The sequence below is a fragment of the Anopheles funestus genome, chromosome 3RL (assembly GCF_943734845.2).
Source record: "Anopheles funestus chromosome 3RL, idAnoFuneDA-416_04, whole genome shotgun sequence".
NCBI classification, from domain to species: domain Eukaryota; kingdom Metazoa; phylum Arthropoda; class Insecta; order Diptera; family Culicidae; genus Anopheles; species Anopheles funestus.
In genome coordinates, this window is record NC_064599.1 from 23,566,814 (window position 1) to 23,586,302 (window position 19,489).

At 38.9% G+C, this 19,489-nt stretch overlaps 1 protein-coding gene across 3 annotated transcripts; it reads right to left on the bottom strand.

Annotated features, from left to right (window-relative positions):
- Window positions 1-735: 735 nt before the first annotated feature.
- Window positions 736-18,450, bottom strand: LOC125772062 (uncharacterized). Of its 3 annotated transcripts, none has more exons than XM_049443396.1 (7): window positions 18,295-18,450; window positions 17,134-17,708; window positions 4,770-5,174; window positions 1,430-1,555; window positions 1,225-1,370; window positions 996-1,155; window positions 736-927 (listed from the first exon to the last, which is right to left on the bottom strand). In XM_049443396.1, exons 2-7 carry the CDS (start codon window positions 17,159-17,161, stop codon window positions 806-808), a joined length of 987 nt encoding a protein of 328 aa, XP_049299353.1. In that variant the 5' UTR covers window positions 17,162-17,708; window positions 18,295-18,450; the 3' UTR covers window positions 736-805. The 3 variants fall into 3 exon arrangements, with proteins under 3 accessions (XP_049299353.1, XP_049299352.1, XP_049299354.1); XM_049443395.1 differs by having other exon boundaries at window positions 17,134-18,033; XM_049443397.1 differs by having other exon boundaries at window positions 18,277-18,450.
- Window positions 18,451-19,489: the final 1,039 nt, after the last annotated feature.

Consider the following 19,489-nt stretch of genomic DNA (forward strand, 5'->3'; position numbering starts at 1 on the left):
CTTTTTCGTATTTCTTATTTGCCGTTCGAAAAAACGAATCATATTACGCCATCCTACTGTAACGTGTATACGAAGCATAAGTAAATTGACAATCGAGTGACAGGATTTCCCTTCCTTCAACCGGGATCTTCAATGCCCGATTATCCGTGCGAATGAGCATATTCAAATTGGGTACATTTGTAACGGAAATATCACCATGCTCGAAGCATGGTAGAACTTCAAAATCGAACTCGGAATTATTTGTCCCATTTTTGTTTTATTTCTATAGCTTATTACCTTGTAATTTACTATCAAAATGACTTCTAAACGAGTGTGTAGTAGCTTTGAATGGGGTGGTGCTTCGAAGATTATTTAAAAAAATCTGAATATGCGTTTCAAAAGTAAACACATGTTTCACGCTAGAATACATGAAGGAGGCGCCTAATCATTTGTAACAGTTTGAAACGGAAGGCATAGCTAATATATTGCAATTTTCTTACTGTTTATGGTAAATAATTTTTTTTAAACCATGTTCTTGGCTTTGTAGCGCACATTCTTTAAAAAAATGTATGAAACGCAAATTAATGAAAAAACTCCCTTTTTTTTGGGTACCATACGTCACGATAAAACCAACACGTATGAGGAAAAATTATCCTAATAAAACACCCAAACGATGCACTATGTAACCTTATCTCGTTGATATCAAACTCTACTTACCGTAATAGTCATACTAACAAAGTTTGAAAGTAAAAAAGGTTCGAGAAGATATTTCGTCTTTTATTTACATTATGTACAATGATATTGTCACACCATTATTTGCAGTGTATTAACTCATCCTATCGCGATGATTGTATAGTGTGCTCAGCACTACAAGCGTTCCGCAAAGCAACATCATCACTACATTCATCCGTCTGCGGTTGGAGCTGTTGGACTCTTGCGCTTCTTCACCTGCAATAGCAAATAAATGCGGCCCGGATAAAAATAGACACGTGCGATGGCGCCGGTGTCAAACCTACCGTCTAGGATGTGTACAATCGTACTGGCACTTGCATACAGCTCCGGGGCGCAGGTGTAGTTTCCAGCGTCATCAAACTCGGCGTTCCGTATCAGATGATGCGAGGTGATGCTGTTCAGGGAGGATCGTCCACGCTTCCGTAGCGACTCGTAGGCAACGATCTGTAACATAATGGTCAGCGCTGGTTATGCCAAAAACACTACCGTCGGCATCGTTCGGCGTATACGTACGTCCTTTTGATGGTACCACACGATATGGCTCGGTCGCCGGTCGTAGTTGTGATTGACGATGCAGGTAAGATTGACATTCTGTCCTTTGTACCCGTACACGATCGTACCCTCGAGGATTTGTGTAGTGGTCGCTAGAAAGAGATAATCTAAGCACCGGTACGGTATTAATCGATAAACTCCGACGGGTCACCGGCAGCACCAATACCATTGACTCGATCCGCGTACATCCGGTTGTAGGCGTCTCCCACCTTTTGACCCTCCAAATGCTCTCCGGAGGATGGTGGAATGTCGTAAAGTATGTCGTCCTGTCGTCTGACTAGCTGCGATTCATCTGCGAAGCAAAAGAACGAGAGATTTACGATAGCCGGCTTTCTTTCGCTTTTCTGGTGGCACGGAATGATCGATCATCATTGTAGCATTAGCTCCAGTATACGGGGCCACGGTTTTCTGGTCGTATGTCAACCACCAGGTCATTAGTTGTCTAAATTATGGAAATTAAATATAAATTAAATACTGGTGAAAGTGGCACACTTTACCCAACCGTGGCCCTGGTACCGTGAGTGGATGGAGATGGAAGAAGTTTGCAAGAAAAAAAACAAACCTTGAATGCTTGAAAGACCAGATTGGCATGGTGAAATATTAAATGAGCCATAATTTATTGGACCAACCATTCCGAGATGGTTGGAACTTCCGAAATGCGTACCAAACAACGTGACGGACACAGACATTCCGAATGGGTGGGTGTTTCGGGTAGAGTATAGACTTCTGTTTCTGTTTTACTTAACCCACGTTCCGGCTTTGGTCCCATGTGTCAACGGTGATGTAAATTAACCGTTTAATAAGTCAGAACATCACATTTATAAAGCTGTGAGAGTCAAAATAAATGTCACCAGCGGTTGTAATATGAGCGACGAAACTTGCCACCGTTAAGTGGTTTTGTTGCTTCGCCAGTGTATGTCCTATCCTATCCTGGGTTGATTGAGCTGTTGTGTAGTTTTTTGGTTTCGATTTGATACGACATTTCAAATGCTTACACAAAGAACTTGTTGAAATATCGCACATTTCAACGCCCTATCCAGTCTAATGCTGATTGTTAAAATTAGAGCATAGCGACATTTTGACGCCGCGAGAATTATTGTAGGCGGTCGTCGCTATTCTGTTACTCGGTTTAAATTCTTCCCTCCTGCTGAGAACTGACGTCAATTAGCGTATTAAATGGTGGAAATAGTGTGGCTTGATAGAATATACCAATCATTTCTCGTTCTCCAAAAATAAGCTACTCGGTTGCGGAAGAAATGACCGGAATGTTGGTATGTTTAATTAACTTTCATCATAAACTACGTAAACGGAGAAAGCTTGTTACATTTGGAAATGTATCTTCTATCGATTATTTAACATTCGCTTCGTAACAGAAATAATTGGATCTTTACAATGTTGTTTTGATGTTAAGAATTTGGAATAAATTCAATGCTATTTCTATGAATGGCAGCGCCGGCATCTCTGTTGCCTGAATTATTGATATAAAAATAAAACATCTCACACAACAGTAGCAGATTGGCTAGTTGCACAATGTTTGCAGAAAGATTGTGTCACCTCTACTCAAAACTGAATGCAAGAAAGTCAACCAAGAGCACTGGAATGTTTACTATTTACTTAGCAAATATGTTTGCCTAACCGGCTATTGCAGGGATCGGCAATGGCATTCTACCAGGAAGGTGAAAATGATTTCTAAGTAATATGAATATATTTTATTTTACTTAATTTTAGATAAACTGATAAATTTAATAGTATAAATATTTAGAGAAGATGCTTTTTAACACGACCTTCACTTACCAGTGGAAGTTTTTATCAAATAATTTAAGCTAATTTTTAATTTCCAAAAAAAAGAATCTATTTTTTTTAATATAACTAATATTTTTATCAACAATTTTGAAATTTTTGAGACTGAAAATTGGGGCATACAACATTACGGCTAACTGCCGTAATAATGAATTATAAATAAATTTTTAAAAAGATTTTTTTCTCTGTATTATTCACTTTATCTTTTCCTGCGAATCCTTATAAAATACTCATTTTTGAGTAATTGTTTGTCAGATATTTTAGTTTTTTTTACAAATATTTAGTAAATCATTTTTGGTCGATATTAGAACATGTTGTTTGTTCAAATTTTTTGTATTAATTATTATTTTCTTCCCCGAAAAGCTTCAGCCGGGCCGTATTTCATCCATATGCGAATAGTTTGTAATGGATTCAAAACACCTGCAAGTATGCAATGTTTGCTAAAAAAACATGTTTTATATTTAAGAACCATTTTTTTCTCTTTATGATTCCGGATCAGTTAGCTACTTTTATTGTTTTATATTTATTGTTGGATAATTTAAGAAATGAATCGTATTGCATACTTCCAGGCGCTTGTAACAAGAACACAGCAGTTGATTAAACCCACAAATGATGTGATTCAATGATTATTCTAATAATATAACTAAAGTTGATTAAACCAATTTCGTTCGAAAACTATTATCAAACCATATGAATACTTTCTGTGGTATTGACCTGCGTCTTGAATAATGACTAATCACAAGCTTAAGCCTGATTGAACCAAGTAAATTCCATTCCAGTGCAGGTTTGCTAAAATTGGCTTCCACAAACGCATTAAGATGCATTGCGGGCTCGCCGTACGAGGGCGTTTGTTTATTTCAACGTTTATTTTATTTTTTTCAACAATCTTGATGTTCTGGTGTTTATCGATGAACACTGCGCGAACACCAACGAAGGGCTCAGCGAGTATAATGTGTGATTTTGTGACCACAGCACTACACACACACCCATCTGATGAGTGGAAGCGGCACACCAAATAGCTCCAGCTGATTGTTTGCAATAAAACGAACATTTAGCCAACCGTTCCGTACCGATGTGTGATGGATGATGATGCACGTTTCAGTTGTACATCGTCGGTGGTCGTGTGCGGGATACGTGCTTTGGGTGAAGAATTTTACTTCCAAAAATGTACAACCATTTCGATGTGGTGTTTTTACGAAATCGCGCAAAACGGTCACCAATCACCAACTAGTTCGAAAAGGGGTTTTCCCCCACAATATGGATGAAAAGTGAACCGGGGGTTTTGGGAATTCATTTCCCCATTTGCACATTTGTGGTTCCGGCTGGAGGAAGTCTGGCGCCCTGTGGTTTGTCTATTTATGTGCCGGTGCCTGCTACATATATCCTGTTCCAGTGAGTCCCAGTTTTTTGTGTGATTTAGTGTGATTGTTAAGTTTATTTATGAATCTTGTACGATCCTCCCGCGGGACAAAGCATAGTCCACATCCGGAATCGTCACGAACTGATTCAATTTACACCAGTTCCATGCACGGTACCATTTGGTGACCCCCAAAAACGCTTCGTTTGCAAGGTAATTAAATAAAACCAAATTGGTGGGAGAGTTATAATTACTGGAAATCATACAGTCGATTGGCGCATTAGTGTAGCGTGATGATCCATCATTGTACCCCTGTTTAGTAACCCCAACCTCCACAAAGCACACCTACCGAGAACAATCAGATACAGCTGCAAACTCTTCACCGGCATGGTCGATATCTGGCACTCATAGATACCGGTGTCCTTCCGGCGCGTTCTCCTTATCTTTAGCGTCCACTCCTCGGTTTGGTCGTTGTACAGTGCCTGAAACCGTTCGTCCGACGTGAACGTGTCCGCGTTGATGGCCAGTATGTGGAGATCATGGTGCCGCACCCAGGAGATGCTGTACTTGGCCAGATTTTCCACCCGACACGTAAGGAATGCCGTTTCACCTTCCCGCACCGTTACGTTGCGGGAAACGCTGAGGTCAAAGTACGGTTCGGTCCATTGTCGCTGGGATGGATGGTCCTGGGTGGCGTAATAGCGCCGGGTGGAGGTACTCCATGGGCCGGTTTCGTACCAGGCACTGGTCGAACCTGACAAACGGGGGAAGAAGAGAAGGTAACAGACAGGTTAAGAGCATTAGTTTCGCTACGTTGTGGTTAGATTACAAACGAGATTATTATTAGTGTAAGGTACATCCAGAGAAATTTTGATGAATTTTTGGCACAAAACACAGGGTAACTCAGAATATTTACAGCTTTGCGCAATTCGGAGAAGGAAGTTTCTCGCAGTCAATGTTAATTGTGTCCTAGATTAAGCTGATCTTGTCGTTCTTCAGAAATATAAGAGAAGAATTATTTTCCAAATTAGACCAAATTATTCTTTTTTGATGATCAGTTTAACCAATTATTTGCTTTATTTGCTTTCTTCGTATTATGATATTTAGGTTTCAGTTGACTCATCGAGTTGTAGAGTTGAAAAGAATTATACGTATTAAAATTAGAAAAAATCACTGAACCATCGGATTCCAGACCACTTAAGTAATGAAACTGCTGATCAACTAGCCAAAAGAGGACTACGAAAGAGGAATATCTACGCCTAAAATGCTATAAAAAATAACATTAGAATGGAGAATGCTTTATTTATAGAATGATAGAAGACGTAAAAAGTTGATATCGGGACATGTCCTAAAAACGGACGGGAAATTTGAAGAATTTCAATCAAATTTGAAGACCATATCATTACACTAGGACATAGATTTAATAGCATTTTAGCAGTACATGACCTTGCCGAATGCTGGCTACATAGGATGGGAATTGTCGAAGGTGTGAACTGTAGCCTCTGCAAAGAGCCTGAGATCGCTTGAGACACATGCTATTCTAATGTAAAAAGCACAATCCGCCACTAGGGCTATTCCTGTTGAAAACTTAGAAAAAACATTCTAAAGATAAAGATGGAAGAACGGCCAAACTGATTATTAGAAATATTAGAATTTTGAAATAAAAGAATCTAAATAAGCGTTTAGGAAAGCCACAAATTCGTAGCCACCAATGTAACTCTTGGATGTCGAAAGCTCTTGGAGTGACCTCTGAATATGGATGGGCGAACGGAGAGTACACCCAACAAAGGAGGATATAACCACACACACACACACACACACACACACACACACACACACACACACACACACACACACACACACAGACACACACACACACACACACACACACACACACACACACACACACACACACACACACACACACACACACACACACACACACACACACACACACACACACACACACACACACACACACACACACACACACACACACACACACACACACACACACACACACACACACACACACACACACACACACACACACACACACACACACACACACACACACACACACACACACGAAGAAGAAGAGTTTAAGAGCACTTTAAAATTTTGATGCTTTTACTTTTAAGTTCATCTATTCGCTACAGTTATTCTTGTTTCCATGAAATAATTGAATTTAATTGAAAATAAATTTATTTAATTTAATTTTCTCCTCAATTATTATTTATTATTTACCAATTTTGATGCTCTGAAGTCCAATAATTTGTAAACTTAGAAAATGATATTCAGAAAAAAGGGACACAGAAATGTAAGAAATTTAATTTTAATTATTTGGAAGGAACAGTTAAAGAAATTATTCTCTATTTTAACATTTTATTTAAATTTCGATTCAAGTTTTACCAAAAAAAAACAATCGAAAATATGTAAAGAAAAAGAATAACTAGTGTAAAATGTTTGTTGACACACCCTATATTCGTGTGCCAAATCTCTGGCCTAGTATTCATCAACCTTTCCTACACCACTTACAAGTGAGCAGGTGCGCCAACGCTGGACCGAAGTACTTCAATCCGCAATTGTATGTCGTATGGTTGTGCTAACTCGCTTGAAGAGAGACCGCTCGCAGTCTCTTCCGTTTGATAAGTACCCATGATACAACCAATCCATCCAGTGATCTTAGCCGACGAAACAAGCAGGTCGACTGCGGCAAGAATAATGGGGTGATGGCAACTAGCGAGATTAAACATTTGACTTTTAGCACTGAGCTCACCAAAGAGAACAAGACCTGCGCATAGCAGCAAGACGCAGAGCAAGAAAACTGCACTCAGGTGTACGCAAGAGTCCCGAAGATCGGTAGATCGGTGGTACGGGAGGGAACGTTGAACGTGGTTCGTTGTTTAATTTGACGGTCCCGTGCGTCTTAATGGCGTGTTAACTCGCACCGGTCTGTGCCGTACCTTAAAAAGTAAGACGAAGGCATAGTTTACAACCGTACAACCGTACGGCACACAATGGCTGGTCTCATCCATCTTGCCAGCGGAATGTCGTTGGCAGTCGGTCTTCCCGGTCATCGGATAGAACCAATTACCGAAACATCATCAAGGCGAACCGTGTGCCGTGTGGCGGACGAAGACAAAGGGCGGTACTGGTAGACGCATATTTTACGCACATTAACCATTTGGCTCGTTTGTTGTGGTTTTCTTCCGTTAGGTGTGGTGCGTTTGTGTGTAGCCGCCGTCTTAAGGCATCGAGTCCCGTTTGATCGAGAAGGTCTAATGGGCGGTGTCTATTTTAAGATGGACCGTCGTTTGATTCGTGTAATCAGTGTGTGATGTGTCCCTCATTTTCTCAAACGGCCCCGGGCCCACAAAACGTGCGCTTTATTTTGCAGCATATTTACTGCAGTGTATGAAAGTATGTGAACTGTATGAAAAAGTAGTATAGGTACGTTGTACAAAAAAACGAAAAAAAGGCGAAGCAAAAAAAAACTCTATCGTAAAGTTCTATTTTTATTTAGTGTGAAATTTCGTGCATTGTTGGATCATTTCCACACTTTCTTTCTTCCTGTTGGTTAACAAGCATTGTCAACGGGTAAAGCTTGTTGCGACAGAAAGATTTCCGATTCTATACATACGTGTCTCATCACGATGTCGGTGAAGTGATTCGTTCACAGCTCGTTAGTTTTAACGCTAATGGAATTGGTGGGAAATATGATAACCAGACACACCGTTAAAACTGTCACCAAGTGGCGGAATTTCATCTCGATCTGGTGTGTTTGATTGGCATCATTTCACAGTGGTGGAATATGTCCTGAAGGTGACAAAATAATTAACTACATTAGAAGTTTTACAATTAAGATGGTCAAGATGTCCAATATATACCGCGGAGTTGAAGTGTAAATTAAGAAGCGAATATGCCTTTTAAAAGTTCTATTTTTTAAGTGATCTCGCTTATTTATTCTTTAGATCATCTTGAAAGAATTATTATTAATTGCTTACCAATAAATTGGGGAAAGGCATGAATTTTTAACTGTTGTTTTTAGAAGAATGTTGAAGTAATGAATTTCACACATCTCGCCCAATAAAAATGTGCAAGATCGTCTTTTTGAAGTTTCTAATTTTTTTTGTTTCCTTTGGAAAATGTTCCATTTCATTGTTCCACCATCTCATAGTATAATACTTCTAGTTTATCCCACCAATTATATTGGATGAATGAATTACAGTGAGGGGTACTGATCTATGGACTTATCTGGAAATATTCCAATCCCAATATCGCTGTACAAATTGTACATTTTTATTGATTAAAGGCTTGAAGCTAGGAATTAATTGTTGGCATTTAATTTGATCCTCACAAGTTTTAGGATAACATACTTCGATAGTTGAGAAGTTGTGGTGCTTCGCTGGACAGAGTGTTTCAGATGCAATCACCGTGATAATTATTACTTTAATAGTGTATAGGGGACCGCAGAGTATGTCGACTTCGAGGTGCAGTTCCTTTTCAAATTATCATTTATAGAATCAACTTCACTCTTTTCTCGTAAGGAAACCTTCTTTTTGACGCGTTTTTTTAAGGAGAACATTTACACAAATAATGTAAAAATTTATTTGTTTGTATTTGAAGAAATTATCCACCAAATTTTAACATATTTGCTTAAATTTTGTGCTATAAAATCGTTGAGCTAACAAATTTTTAAACTCACTTACGTAAGAATCCGCGTATAAGAGGTAGCTATTGATTTTTTTAATCGTTTGAATTTATTTAAAACGGTCGAATTTAATCTCGATGGTTAGGCTCACTAACCTTTGAGGGTTATTTCATCTAAGATCCGATGGTTTGATTAAATGAACCCGTACGTTTTTCGCACAGATAATTCCTTTAAAACTGGCAGAGAAACGCTTTGACCCGATGGAATGTGGTTGATATCGTAGAATACTATAAACGATCCAGGTTAATGTAAGTTGGTGAGCATATTCTCGAAAAGATTAGACTGGCAGAGTATATAAACAGGATTTAAATTATAGACAAAACGGTTAAATGTGTAATCAGAGAAAAGCATCAAAGCTACGCGTATGCTCCATGGAGTCATCTTACCAAGTTTCAGTGAACATTAACAAATCTAGATACTGAGATCCCTTATGGTAAAACGAAGTTCATTCCGTGTCTTGCGTAATTCGTAACAGTTTAATAACATCTGATAACGTTCGCGTTAGGTATCAAAGACGTGCATCGTTTCCAATGTCTAAATGACGATAAATGATTATGATGAAACACTTCTTGAGACAATGGTTCTGAACTCAAAACAGAAATTACTTCTGAAAGTTGAGATGCAGTAAAACCTTTTCATTACAAAATAGTTCAAGCATATCAAAAAGGCGTCAGATTCCGGGTAAATGAGCCCGGAAACATTGACTTTGATCAAACAAACGTTTCTTGGTGCTTATATTTATTATAGATAAAGAATTTGTTAGGTTCGTAGCAATCATAAACGACTCCTTTAGGTTTAGAAATCAACCAGGAGAGCATTTCGTTCAATGCAATCATTTAAATCATCATTCAATTTGAAGTATTAAAGTCTTTTCTAGGGCTTAAAGTCTCCAACTCCTCAAAATCATTATGCGACAAATCTCACTTTTTGTTTTCGAGCACCATTTCCATCTGGCATCTTTTGATACCGTATTCGCACGGAACGTAACTCCCGCCCAACATCTTCAGGACACGTTTCACCAAGGTGTATCAGACGTACGTCCAAAAACCAACAGACGGAACGACACATCCTGATACCACCGTGCTTTTTATTGATGTGGGTCGATGGGGTTAAACATACCGGTGTACTCACGCAAAACGCAACCCATTGCGCGATGAGGCCCGAGGAGCCCGTGGTGTTTACCCACACGTCTTGGACCGGCCGGTGTGGCAATAGTCATGAAACTGTCACCGACCGTCCCGCGGTGCGTGCGGTTTTTAGTTGCGTGCGTATGGACAAATTTATTGCGATCCATTTTCTTCCCCCCGTTGGGTTCGGTTAGGCCTCCCACCATGGATTGGGTAGGATTTGTGCAGATTCCGACCGTGAGGACTTTACCGCACGGCCAAAGATATCGCCGGTTACAGGGTTAAAGTAAATTAATTAAAGCCATTGGTGTGTTTGTATCGAAACAATAGCGACCGGATGTTTCACCGTACCCAAATGGCGGGAGGTCTTGTGCCTTGGGGAAACAAAAGTGGAGTTTACTGCGTGACATTGGGCACCGAGGGCGATTAATTGAGGTTACGGGCGTGCTGTTAAAGGCTCGATACCCGTTCGCTTGAATGGCTGGCGTGTTGCAGAAATTATAATCGTGTAATGTCTTTTTGCGGTAAAGGTTAAGTTCCACAGTTTTTTTTCCGAGGTCTTTATGAAATTCATTACCAATTAGCCGGTGCTAATTATGTTGAATTATCGGGTTGTATTTTATTTGCTTTTCTTCAAATGATGGGATTATAAAAAATCATGTCAACCGGAATTGTTGCATTTCTTTTGTGTGTTTGAAAAGAATTACCTAAATATTAATTTAAAAAATGTGTCTGTTTGGTAAGTGAAAAGGTTAGTGTAACATACAAAAGTGTAAACATAAACTAACTTAAAAATGATAATAAATATATTTAAAAAAAACCCTACGATTCGCTCGAAAAAAGGTTCACAAAGCTGTTCTGTGTATTTTGCGAGACTGGAAGGGAATCGTTTATTATGAGTTATATTTATCTGTATAGGTAAATAATAAATACAGTTCTCTAATATCAACGACATAACCAATTGAAGATTCCGATTGATAACGGCTCACTACTTGCTTGCTTTCTCCAGTTTGATTGTTCAGTTGTTTGTTTTGACTTTTCTATTTCCTTATCATCTTTCGGAACTCGTCTTTCATCTACTAATCCTTTTTAATTTGTCCATCTTTTTTTTCTTTTCTATCAATCTACTTGTATTTTCGGTAATTGTTTGTTTGTGCCTCTCCCTTCTTATAATATTGTATCTTGGTTAGTCAAACTTCATTCTGCTCTGTGTTCTTTCCTCTAGGGACAAGTTTAGGACTAGAACTAATTTATGGCAAATGATAAATTAACTAAAAAATGATGACTTCTCAAAATGTCTTAAGTATTTTTTTTTTGTAATATTAACTGATTATTTTTATTTTTTTTTTATTTTTTTTTATCAATACCAGGCCGTAATAAAAAAAATAAAAAACTAATTATTTTTTCCAAATTTGGGTCAAGCAAGGAGACTAAACATCAAGAAGACCATAGATGAAGAAACTCTTGATCCTTCATGAAAAATACTCAATTCTTTAATTCGTATTAATTTAATTCGCTTAATCTATTAAATCAAATTCAGTAAATCAAAAGAAAATAAGAGCATAAACTAACATTTAAAACAAATTTAAAACAAAATTAAAGAACTAGGCGTAGTCTTGAAACGTGAAAATAAAAGCTTAATATTTAACGGATGGGGCGGGCCCAGTGGTGCATGTGATATACGGCGCCCGTCCACACGGCAGGACCGGGTTCAAATCCCATCCGGACCGTCCCCCCGTAGCATGGACTGACTATCCTGTTACGTGGTAAAATAAGTTTTGATACGGCCAGGCCGCTTTAAGCGAAAAAATATATATTTAATGGATAAATAGGTAACGAATATTTAATGGCACATGTTAAAATTCCAAACCAAATTTTAATACATGTTAAAATTTGGTATTGATGTTTGATGTCTGTTTAACTGTTTACTAAATACATGGCATTTAGTAATACATGGTTTATGGTAGACAATTTTTCAATTTCAAATCAATCATTTTAAGACGTTTGACTGAAGCGAGATAATCATATTGGAGCTCCTCTAGTCATGCGAGTAAAAATAGCTAAAAAGTCGTTCAGAGAATTCAAAAATCACCAAAAACTTATTTAATCAAAAATGTTTTCAATTTATTTAAACTATTTGAATCAATAATGGAATTACTTTCCTCAGTTATCCTGTTTTTGTTTATTCGATTACTCTTCATGTGTAGGCTTGTGAAATTAATCAGGGACATAGACTCGTTCCGCCGCATGCAGTCGCGTATACGTAGCGCCAACGTCAATCATATGAAAAAGTGTATGCGTCATAGTTGGCTTAAGCCATCGCAAAGCTGTACGATGCATGAAGGGGCATACACGATCAACCGCAGGAGCGGAAAACATTTGTTTCTAGTCTGATATGATATACACTTTTATAGAAGTATAAATATCGCACATGATTTACGGGCAAAGTTTAAGTGGGTGATCATTGATGCTACATGATGCTACGGACCGTGCGTGACACAGACTCACACCTTACGCCACCTAATGATATATCGGGTGGTTTGTAATTTTTTTTTTAATTGTTATTTTCGGTACCATTCTCAAGACCACCGAACGTCATCATTCGCTCGGTCGGTCGTGTCCACGGGGTCAGGTTTTTTGGCGTCTCCTTTGGCGAAAGCTACACACTCGTAGCTCCCGGTACGCGCATCATTAATCTTCACTAGCCGGCGGTGACGACTGTCCCTCCTGTGGGCAACTGTCGGTGATGGTGTTCGTAATTGTATCGGATCGAAATGTAGTCCTTTCAACCCCCTTGTCCTTCCTCCTCTCCTGGGGGTGTCATGCAGTTTAAAATTCATGCGAAATTTGCAAAAATTCTTAACCAGAAATAGGTAGACCGGTGGATCGGTTCGTGTAAGGTTTCGCCAAAAAAATATCGTGTCCTCGAAATGTGCCCGGTCGTGATCGTAAACAGGCCTGCAAACAAACAACCCATAGCCATGTATGATCCCGGACCCGGTCTAGCGATGTTATTCAAAGCAAAGCCAAACAATATCCACCTACTGGTGGTGTGAAACCAAATTAAATGGTTTGTTATGCGTTTTGTTTCGGCTTTTTTTTATCCTTCCTTACGCTGTTTGATTTTCCGCCTTGCTAATGAAAAGTATGACCGCGCAAATACCAACAGGTCAGCTTTGATTGAATGTGTTTTAAGAGTGGCGGCTTGTTTGTGAGAAATAGTTTAGATTTTGTTTTGTTCAACTTAACATGGCTTTAACAAACAAAAAAAACCGTTCGCGTAACCTTCTGACAGGACTTTCCAAACTTTGTGCGGTTTGCATAATTCTGAGAAATGTTTTTCACATTTTTCGACGTAAGATAGGACATTTATTTTCGCAGCATTGTTTACAGGAAAACCTGTCCGACAAGTGTCCGTTAAGTGGAGGTGCGTTAAAACTTAAAGCGTAAATGCTTTTGTGCTTGAAATTGTGCTACGTGCTGAGCTGTTTAATTTTGGTGTGGGATTTTATTGTCGATTTCTACTACGAGTGAGCAAGCGAGAAAGTGTGAGTGAAAGGTAATAGGTGAAAAATTGGGATCCAATCATAACACCGGGGCGAATGTGTGATCTCACCCTTTCGGAATGGTCAAATCTCCCATGGGTGTATATCCTTGCTTTCATGTGTTTGTTGGCTTTTTATTTTATTATTGTTCGCAAAAGAAAAGCTTTCGATAGTAGTAAAACCCGATGATTAAGTCACGTTTTTGTAAAATCACAATCGAAAATAACTTCCCCTTCGTGGGCGAACCTTTCACCCGGACGAAGTGTTGGGTGTTTCATTTTTATTGGCCTTCTCGGGAAAGGGAAATGTGTTCCTGTGTGTTAAAGTGGTTGAATCATGTTAAGAACCCAAAATTGGCTCGTAATGGAACCGGTTCGTTTCTACCACGTGATGCGATTAAACGCATTCTGGCGCTTTGGGGCGTTTGCATCTGTAGGTTTGGGGGTGGTTGCATCTCACTGGAGAACACGTGTGTGAACAGATTTATGTGGCCTATGTCGCTTTGTACATAAATTTACTGCACACAAAAACCACATAACGAGGGTGAGAAAGGGATTTCGGCAGAAAAGGTACAGTGCGAGATAGTAGCACTGATTGATTTAATGAGTGCAGTCGAGCTCGAATGGTGTTTGTTTCGATGTTGGGTTTCCTTTTTTTATGCTGTTTCTGTTGCGTATGTTGGTGGCCTTGGTGGCGTGGTAAGGTGTGAAAATGGGCTTGTAATTTTGCTAATTAAAAAGTGTGATTTTTGGTACGTGATCGGTTACACCCTACGCAGCATATAATTTGCTTTATAATTTCGTGATTGTGTTGTACATTGTTGAGTGTAGTTTGTTTTTTTTTGTTTTCATAGTAGTATTTAATTATTTAATTACAGTTTGTGAGCGTTGCCATATTACCGATAATTTCATATTGATGCAACATAAAACATAATCAATTAAATCGATTTAAAAACAAAAGTTTATTTTTCATTTGATGCTTGCAAGCCATCATTAAAACTCACTGGCTCCTGTTTCTGGTTTATTATAGTTTAAATATTACTATTTCGAAATTCTTGGAATGCTTAAATTATACTGCAACATCGATTATCCCTGTTCATCGGGATTCAGCTCTATCCAGTTAAGTGGAATTGCGTGGATAAAGGGCAAATTTCATTTTCTGGATTATTACTACGCAAAGTCTATTAAGTGTACGATTGTAATTTGCTTAATGGTTTAAAGTTGCCAAAGAAGATATTAAATTTTTAATCCCATTGCAGGAAATTGTAAAAGTCACAATTGAAGCCATTTTAGTATACATTTTGACATAGTAAATATGACACAAATGCCTTAAGTGTACTACCCAAATAAAATATAAGTCAAATATAATATTTTGAAATTAGCACTACTTAAATACCGAACAAATGGCAACACTATGGCAAAAAAATTAAATCATAAAAAAATAACATTACAAACCGCAAGAATAATTTAATTACAGCTTAGAAACTGTTTATCTTTTTAAGATATTTTACAAAAGGAAACTAACACATACAGGGAGGAAAAGGAGCAATCTTGTTTCCTGATCTTACAAATCTTCAATGATCTGCAAATTTCTTCAAAATTTGTTTTAATTTTATCTTTTAACTGGGCTTTTGTTGTACTGGGAACGCTAATGGTGTTTTTTTCAACTGCTCCTTATATAAATTATTCCATGGGGATAAGATCTATTGAGGTTTAGGTTAAACATTTGGTGGCAAATCATGATAGCGATTCTCTAATTCATGCCTGATTGTTTTTACTGCATTGAAGGATTATTCGGAGCATTGGGCAGCAGTTGAAATATCCTTATGAAAAATATTCCGAACTTCGAACGATTTCCTTTCCTGGTTCGTATGCTTTTGAAATAACTACCGCTGATGGATGGACGTCGAAGAAAGAGGATTATTTATTTGTCTCTCTATTTATAAGTTTGAGCGCCCCTGCAGCTCCAACTTAAACTTAACGAAAACGATCGCGTATTGGTTTATGATACAGAGTGCAGTACTTGGGCGAACATACTACCCTCCCCATGACAGAATGTCACAACAGTAAATGTTTACAATAGTTTCACGTGTTTTCGCGGTCCGAGTCTAATATACAAAAACGAATTACTGTTATCGGCCGCGCAATAATTCCTTTTTCCAGTGGTGTTTTCCGTGTTGCGTGTTGTGTTTGCTTCATCTGGCCACTACGCAGTGGCAAGTGTTCCGCGAGGGTTCAGTGCTTGAACCGTGTGATCGTCTTTATTGTGTGTTGTGCTTGCCGGTTCATTTTTCGCAGCTGGATTCCATGCAGTGGAAAATGACCTGACGGTTTTCGGCAGTTCAATTTTTGCTGCTGGCTTCCGGACAGTGGAAAATGTTCCGGAATCGTACGACAAGTGGGTTAGCGTAGTTAGCAGGGTGCACGATTTGTTTGCTTCGTACGCAAACACCGGGCAACTTAAGTCGATCGAAAGTAAACGCGCGGAAAATTTGTGATCGCGAGAATCCGGAAATTAATAATGGGCAGAACTGTTTTGTAAAACTTGACAATCAGTAAAACATGTTTACTTTTTGCGTCATCGTATGAGGTAGAGTACACTCTTTGAACTTTAACACCATAATTTGTAATTAGTTAATGAATTTGTTTACCATCTCTTTCTCAAGCTTCTAGCATCTGGCTACCAAACAAGCCGACAATATTTTGATTTTCCTGATTATGTTTACCTATCAGATTTTCTCAATATTGACATCATACTTTGTTAAGACCGAGTTAAAAAAGTGACCAATTGATCAAATTCAAAATTTCAGAGTTTTACTAAATTTCTTAGACATTGTCAAAAACACTTCATTCAGTCACATGATTCATAAAGGAAACCAGTGGTCTAGGAACGCTGGTTTGATTGATCAGTTCCAGGTCGTGATTAACACCGACTGTCGTTTTTTAGTCGATGTTATCATTTCCCAGTAGGCTGATCACCATTTGTCTCCGCCAATTATAGCGATTAACGAGTTGTCGTTCGGTTTGAGTGATGTGTTACCTGCAGTGAATTGCGCTAACGTTATCGAGCAAGGAAATCACTGAACCATTCGTCAATCCAACCCGATGAGGTGAAGGTTTCAGCATACCATTTCTTATCACACACGACAACAACGGATCACACTACAGTAATCGTCTCGTGTAAAAAAAAACATTATGCTTTTATCACAATTGATCATACAGTGGCCCGGAACAAGCGTATTGCCTTGTTTTGTGTGGAAGCTATTTTTAATTTCTTCCTTCCCCGCAAAAAAACGACAACTGCGCGGATTAGGTCGATGTAACTCACCAAAAATGCAAAGCAGTATAATCAGCATCACGTGCTCATTTGGCAGCTGGCAGGTGTTAAATATAATAAAAGAGCGGCTATGTTGGCCGACCCTTTGCTAGGACCGCGATGATGATGCGGATGGTTGCGTCAACGGACGGATCCGCTTGGTGATTACTGTTGATCCCGTGGCACTGGTCCGTGAGCAATTATTTCACATGGTCACATAATGTTCACGTTGGTTCGTTTCCATCCCAAACGGCATATATGCGAACCACCCAAAAACACACACACACACACAAACAGGCGTACAAATTCACCCAACACCACGTTATTAAATTGGTATTAAACGTCACGAAAATTGCCTTTTCTTCACCTAGCGATACACTCCCGAAAATGCACTCGACGGAATTCACAACTCCACAACTCCCGAAACCGAAACCGTAAGTCACGTGGCGTTACTACGATACAGCACGACACTTGCAAATTATCCACCCACCAGGCGCGATAGTAGTGCATCCATTTAAACACTTACTCCGGTACGAGCACTGACCAGCTGGGGTGGTTTTCACACGTTCACCGGGTTTGTTTGCTGCCTGTAAGTGTGGTGTAATTAATTAATTGACATATAATTAGATTCATCTTGCACCGGTATGAACGGATGGCGCTGGCACAGTAACTGTATCCCGGGGTTTGCATCATTCTAGGCTTATCGAACTGCCGCTGCGGATTTCACACTGTTTGCTGTCACTTTAACGATCTTTTTTAAACACAAAGGTATGATAAAGTGTCCTCCGACGTTTGGAGACAGAAACACAAAAGGGTCAACAAGATGGCGTTACGTAAGAGGGACGACCTGAAGTTGAGATGTATGTAAGAGCACCGTTAAGGTTTGATAACTATGAAGGGACTAAAGGGACACTAAAACAGAAAACAAATTAACACACACACAGACTTATATACAGTAGAATTCACTCTAGACGGTTATGCTTAATTGAGGACAAACAAGGTGATATCCTTTAGGGACAGTTGCTGCAACTTAACGAGACTTCATTAACAGCCCTCGACAATGAAACTCGAATGAATTGGTGGCATTGTGTAATAGGCCAGTAAATCTTCGCCCCGGAAAAAGCTTTCCACTTGTTGTTGCGCTTAAGTCCTTACACGGCGCATTGACACTACCTTAAGCGAATTTTTCTCAACACCCTGACTGACACTGTCGAGCGCGATCTCGATACTGGACTGGGGTCTGGGTGGCCTATGATCTGCCACCCGATCCCATGATCCTACCGGTACACACATAAGCAAACTGAGCTGAAATATTAGCATGAGTTATAATTTAAAAAAAAATCTTACTCTCTTCAACTCTCTCTCTTCTACGCTCGCACGGACGTGTTTGACGCTGGTGCACTAAATATAGCTTGGCATGTATGGTGTGCTCGGTGTGGCACTTCAAGACTGATGATGTGCGTTAAATAAGGTCCGTTCCGACCAAGAACCATTCTAACCATGTTGTCGACGGCTTTGTTACGCACCGCTGGGTGCTCTTTGCCATTTTTTTCTCGATTATGACAAGAGAGATTGAGAGGGTTACGATCGCTGTGTGTATGTGCGGACTCTGGTTGTTTGGGGGTAAAATATTTGGTTGAAAACAAAACATTCATAACGTTTGTTGATCCATCGGAATGACAGAAGGTATCGTGGTGACAGCGTTTTTGTTAACTGGCATGGGAATAAATTTGCCACCCCCCCTCCTCACCCTACACCCACTACTCAGGTAGGTGTGAAGATCAATGTCAGTGAGTTATTCTTAAGCGGGGCAGAAAATAGTTTCATTCACCGCAAAGAATTTATCATAGCGCATCAAAGTGGAACTTGTTTTGCTTTCTTCTAAATCATTGGCCGTATAATTTGCGATAGATTGGTGACAAATAACAATTGTTTATCTGTGGTTATAAAGAGAAATTTAAGTAAGCAACTTTACAGGATCGTTTCGGTGCTTTTAGGTTTTGAACAGGACCACAATAAATAATGGGCATATAAAGTATCAGTTAAGCACCTAGTATTTTTCACGAAAACGTCTGGCAGCCATTATAAATTGGTACCAGCTTATCTCGAAATATGATTGTTGAATAAAAAAAAGCTCACTAATAGTACCTTAATAAGATTTAGGGTACTTAAATTAATTTTTAAATTATATGTCTAAACGGCTATATTAAGCTAGAATATTTTTTAAACCTGTTTTATATAGCTGCCTCAATGAAAAATAAAAAAAGGAATTGTTTAAGGCTAAAATATCGTCTATTGAAGTCAATGCTTAAATATTTATTGGGTTGTAGTATCCAGGATAGATTATTATTCCAATTTTTGGAAAATA

Bases quoted from the DNA above. Each gene is read 5' to 3' on its own strand.
- LOC125772062 (XM_049443396.1), bottom strand. From the start codon at position 17,161: ATGCTGATTATACTGCTTTGCATTTTTG. The intron at 1,371-1,429 runs GTATTGGTGCTG...ACCGGTGCTTAG, and splicing joins GTACGCGGATCGAGTCAATG to ATTATCTCTTTCTAGCGACC. The intron at 928-995 runs GTAGGTTTGACA...TTGCTATTGCAG, and splicing joins GATTGTACACATCCTAGACG to GTGAAGAAGCGCAAGAGTCC.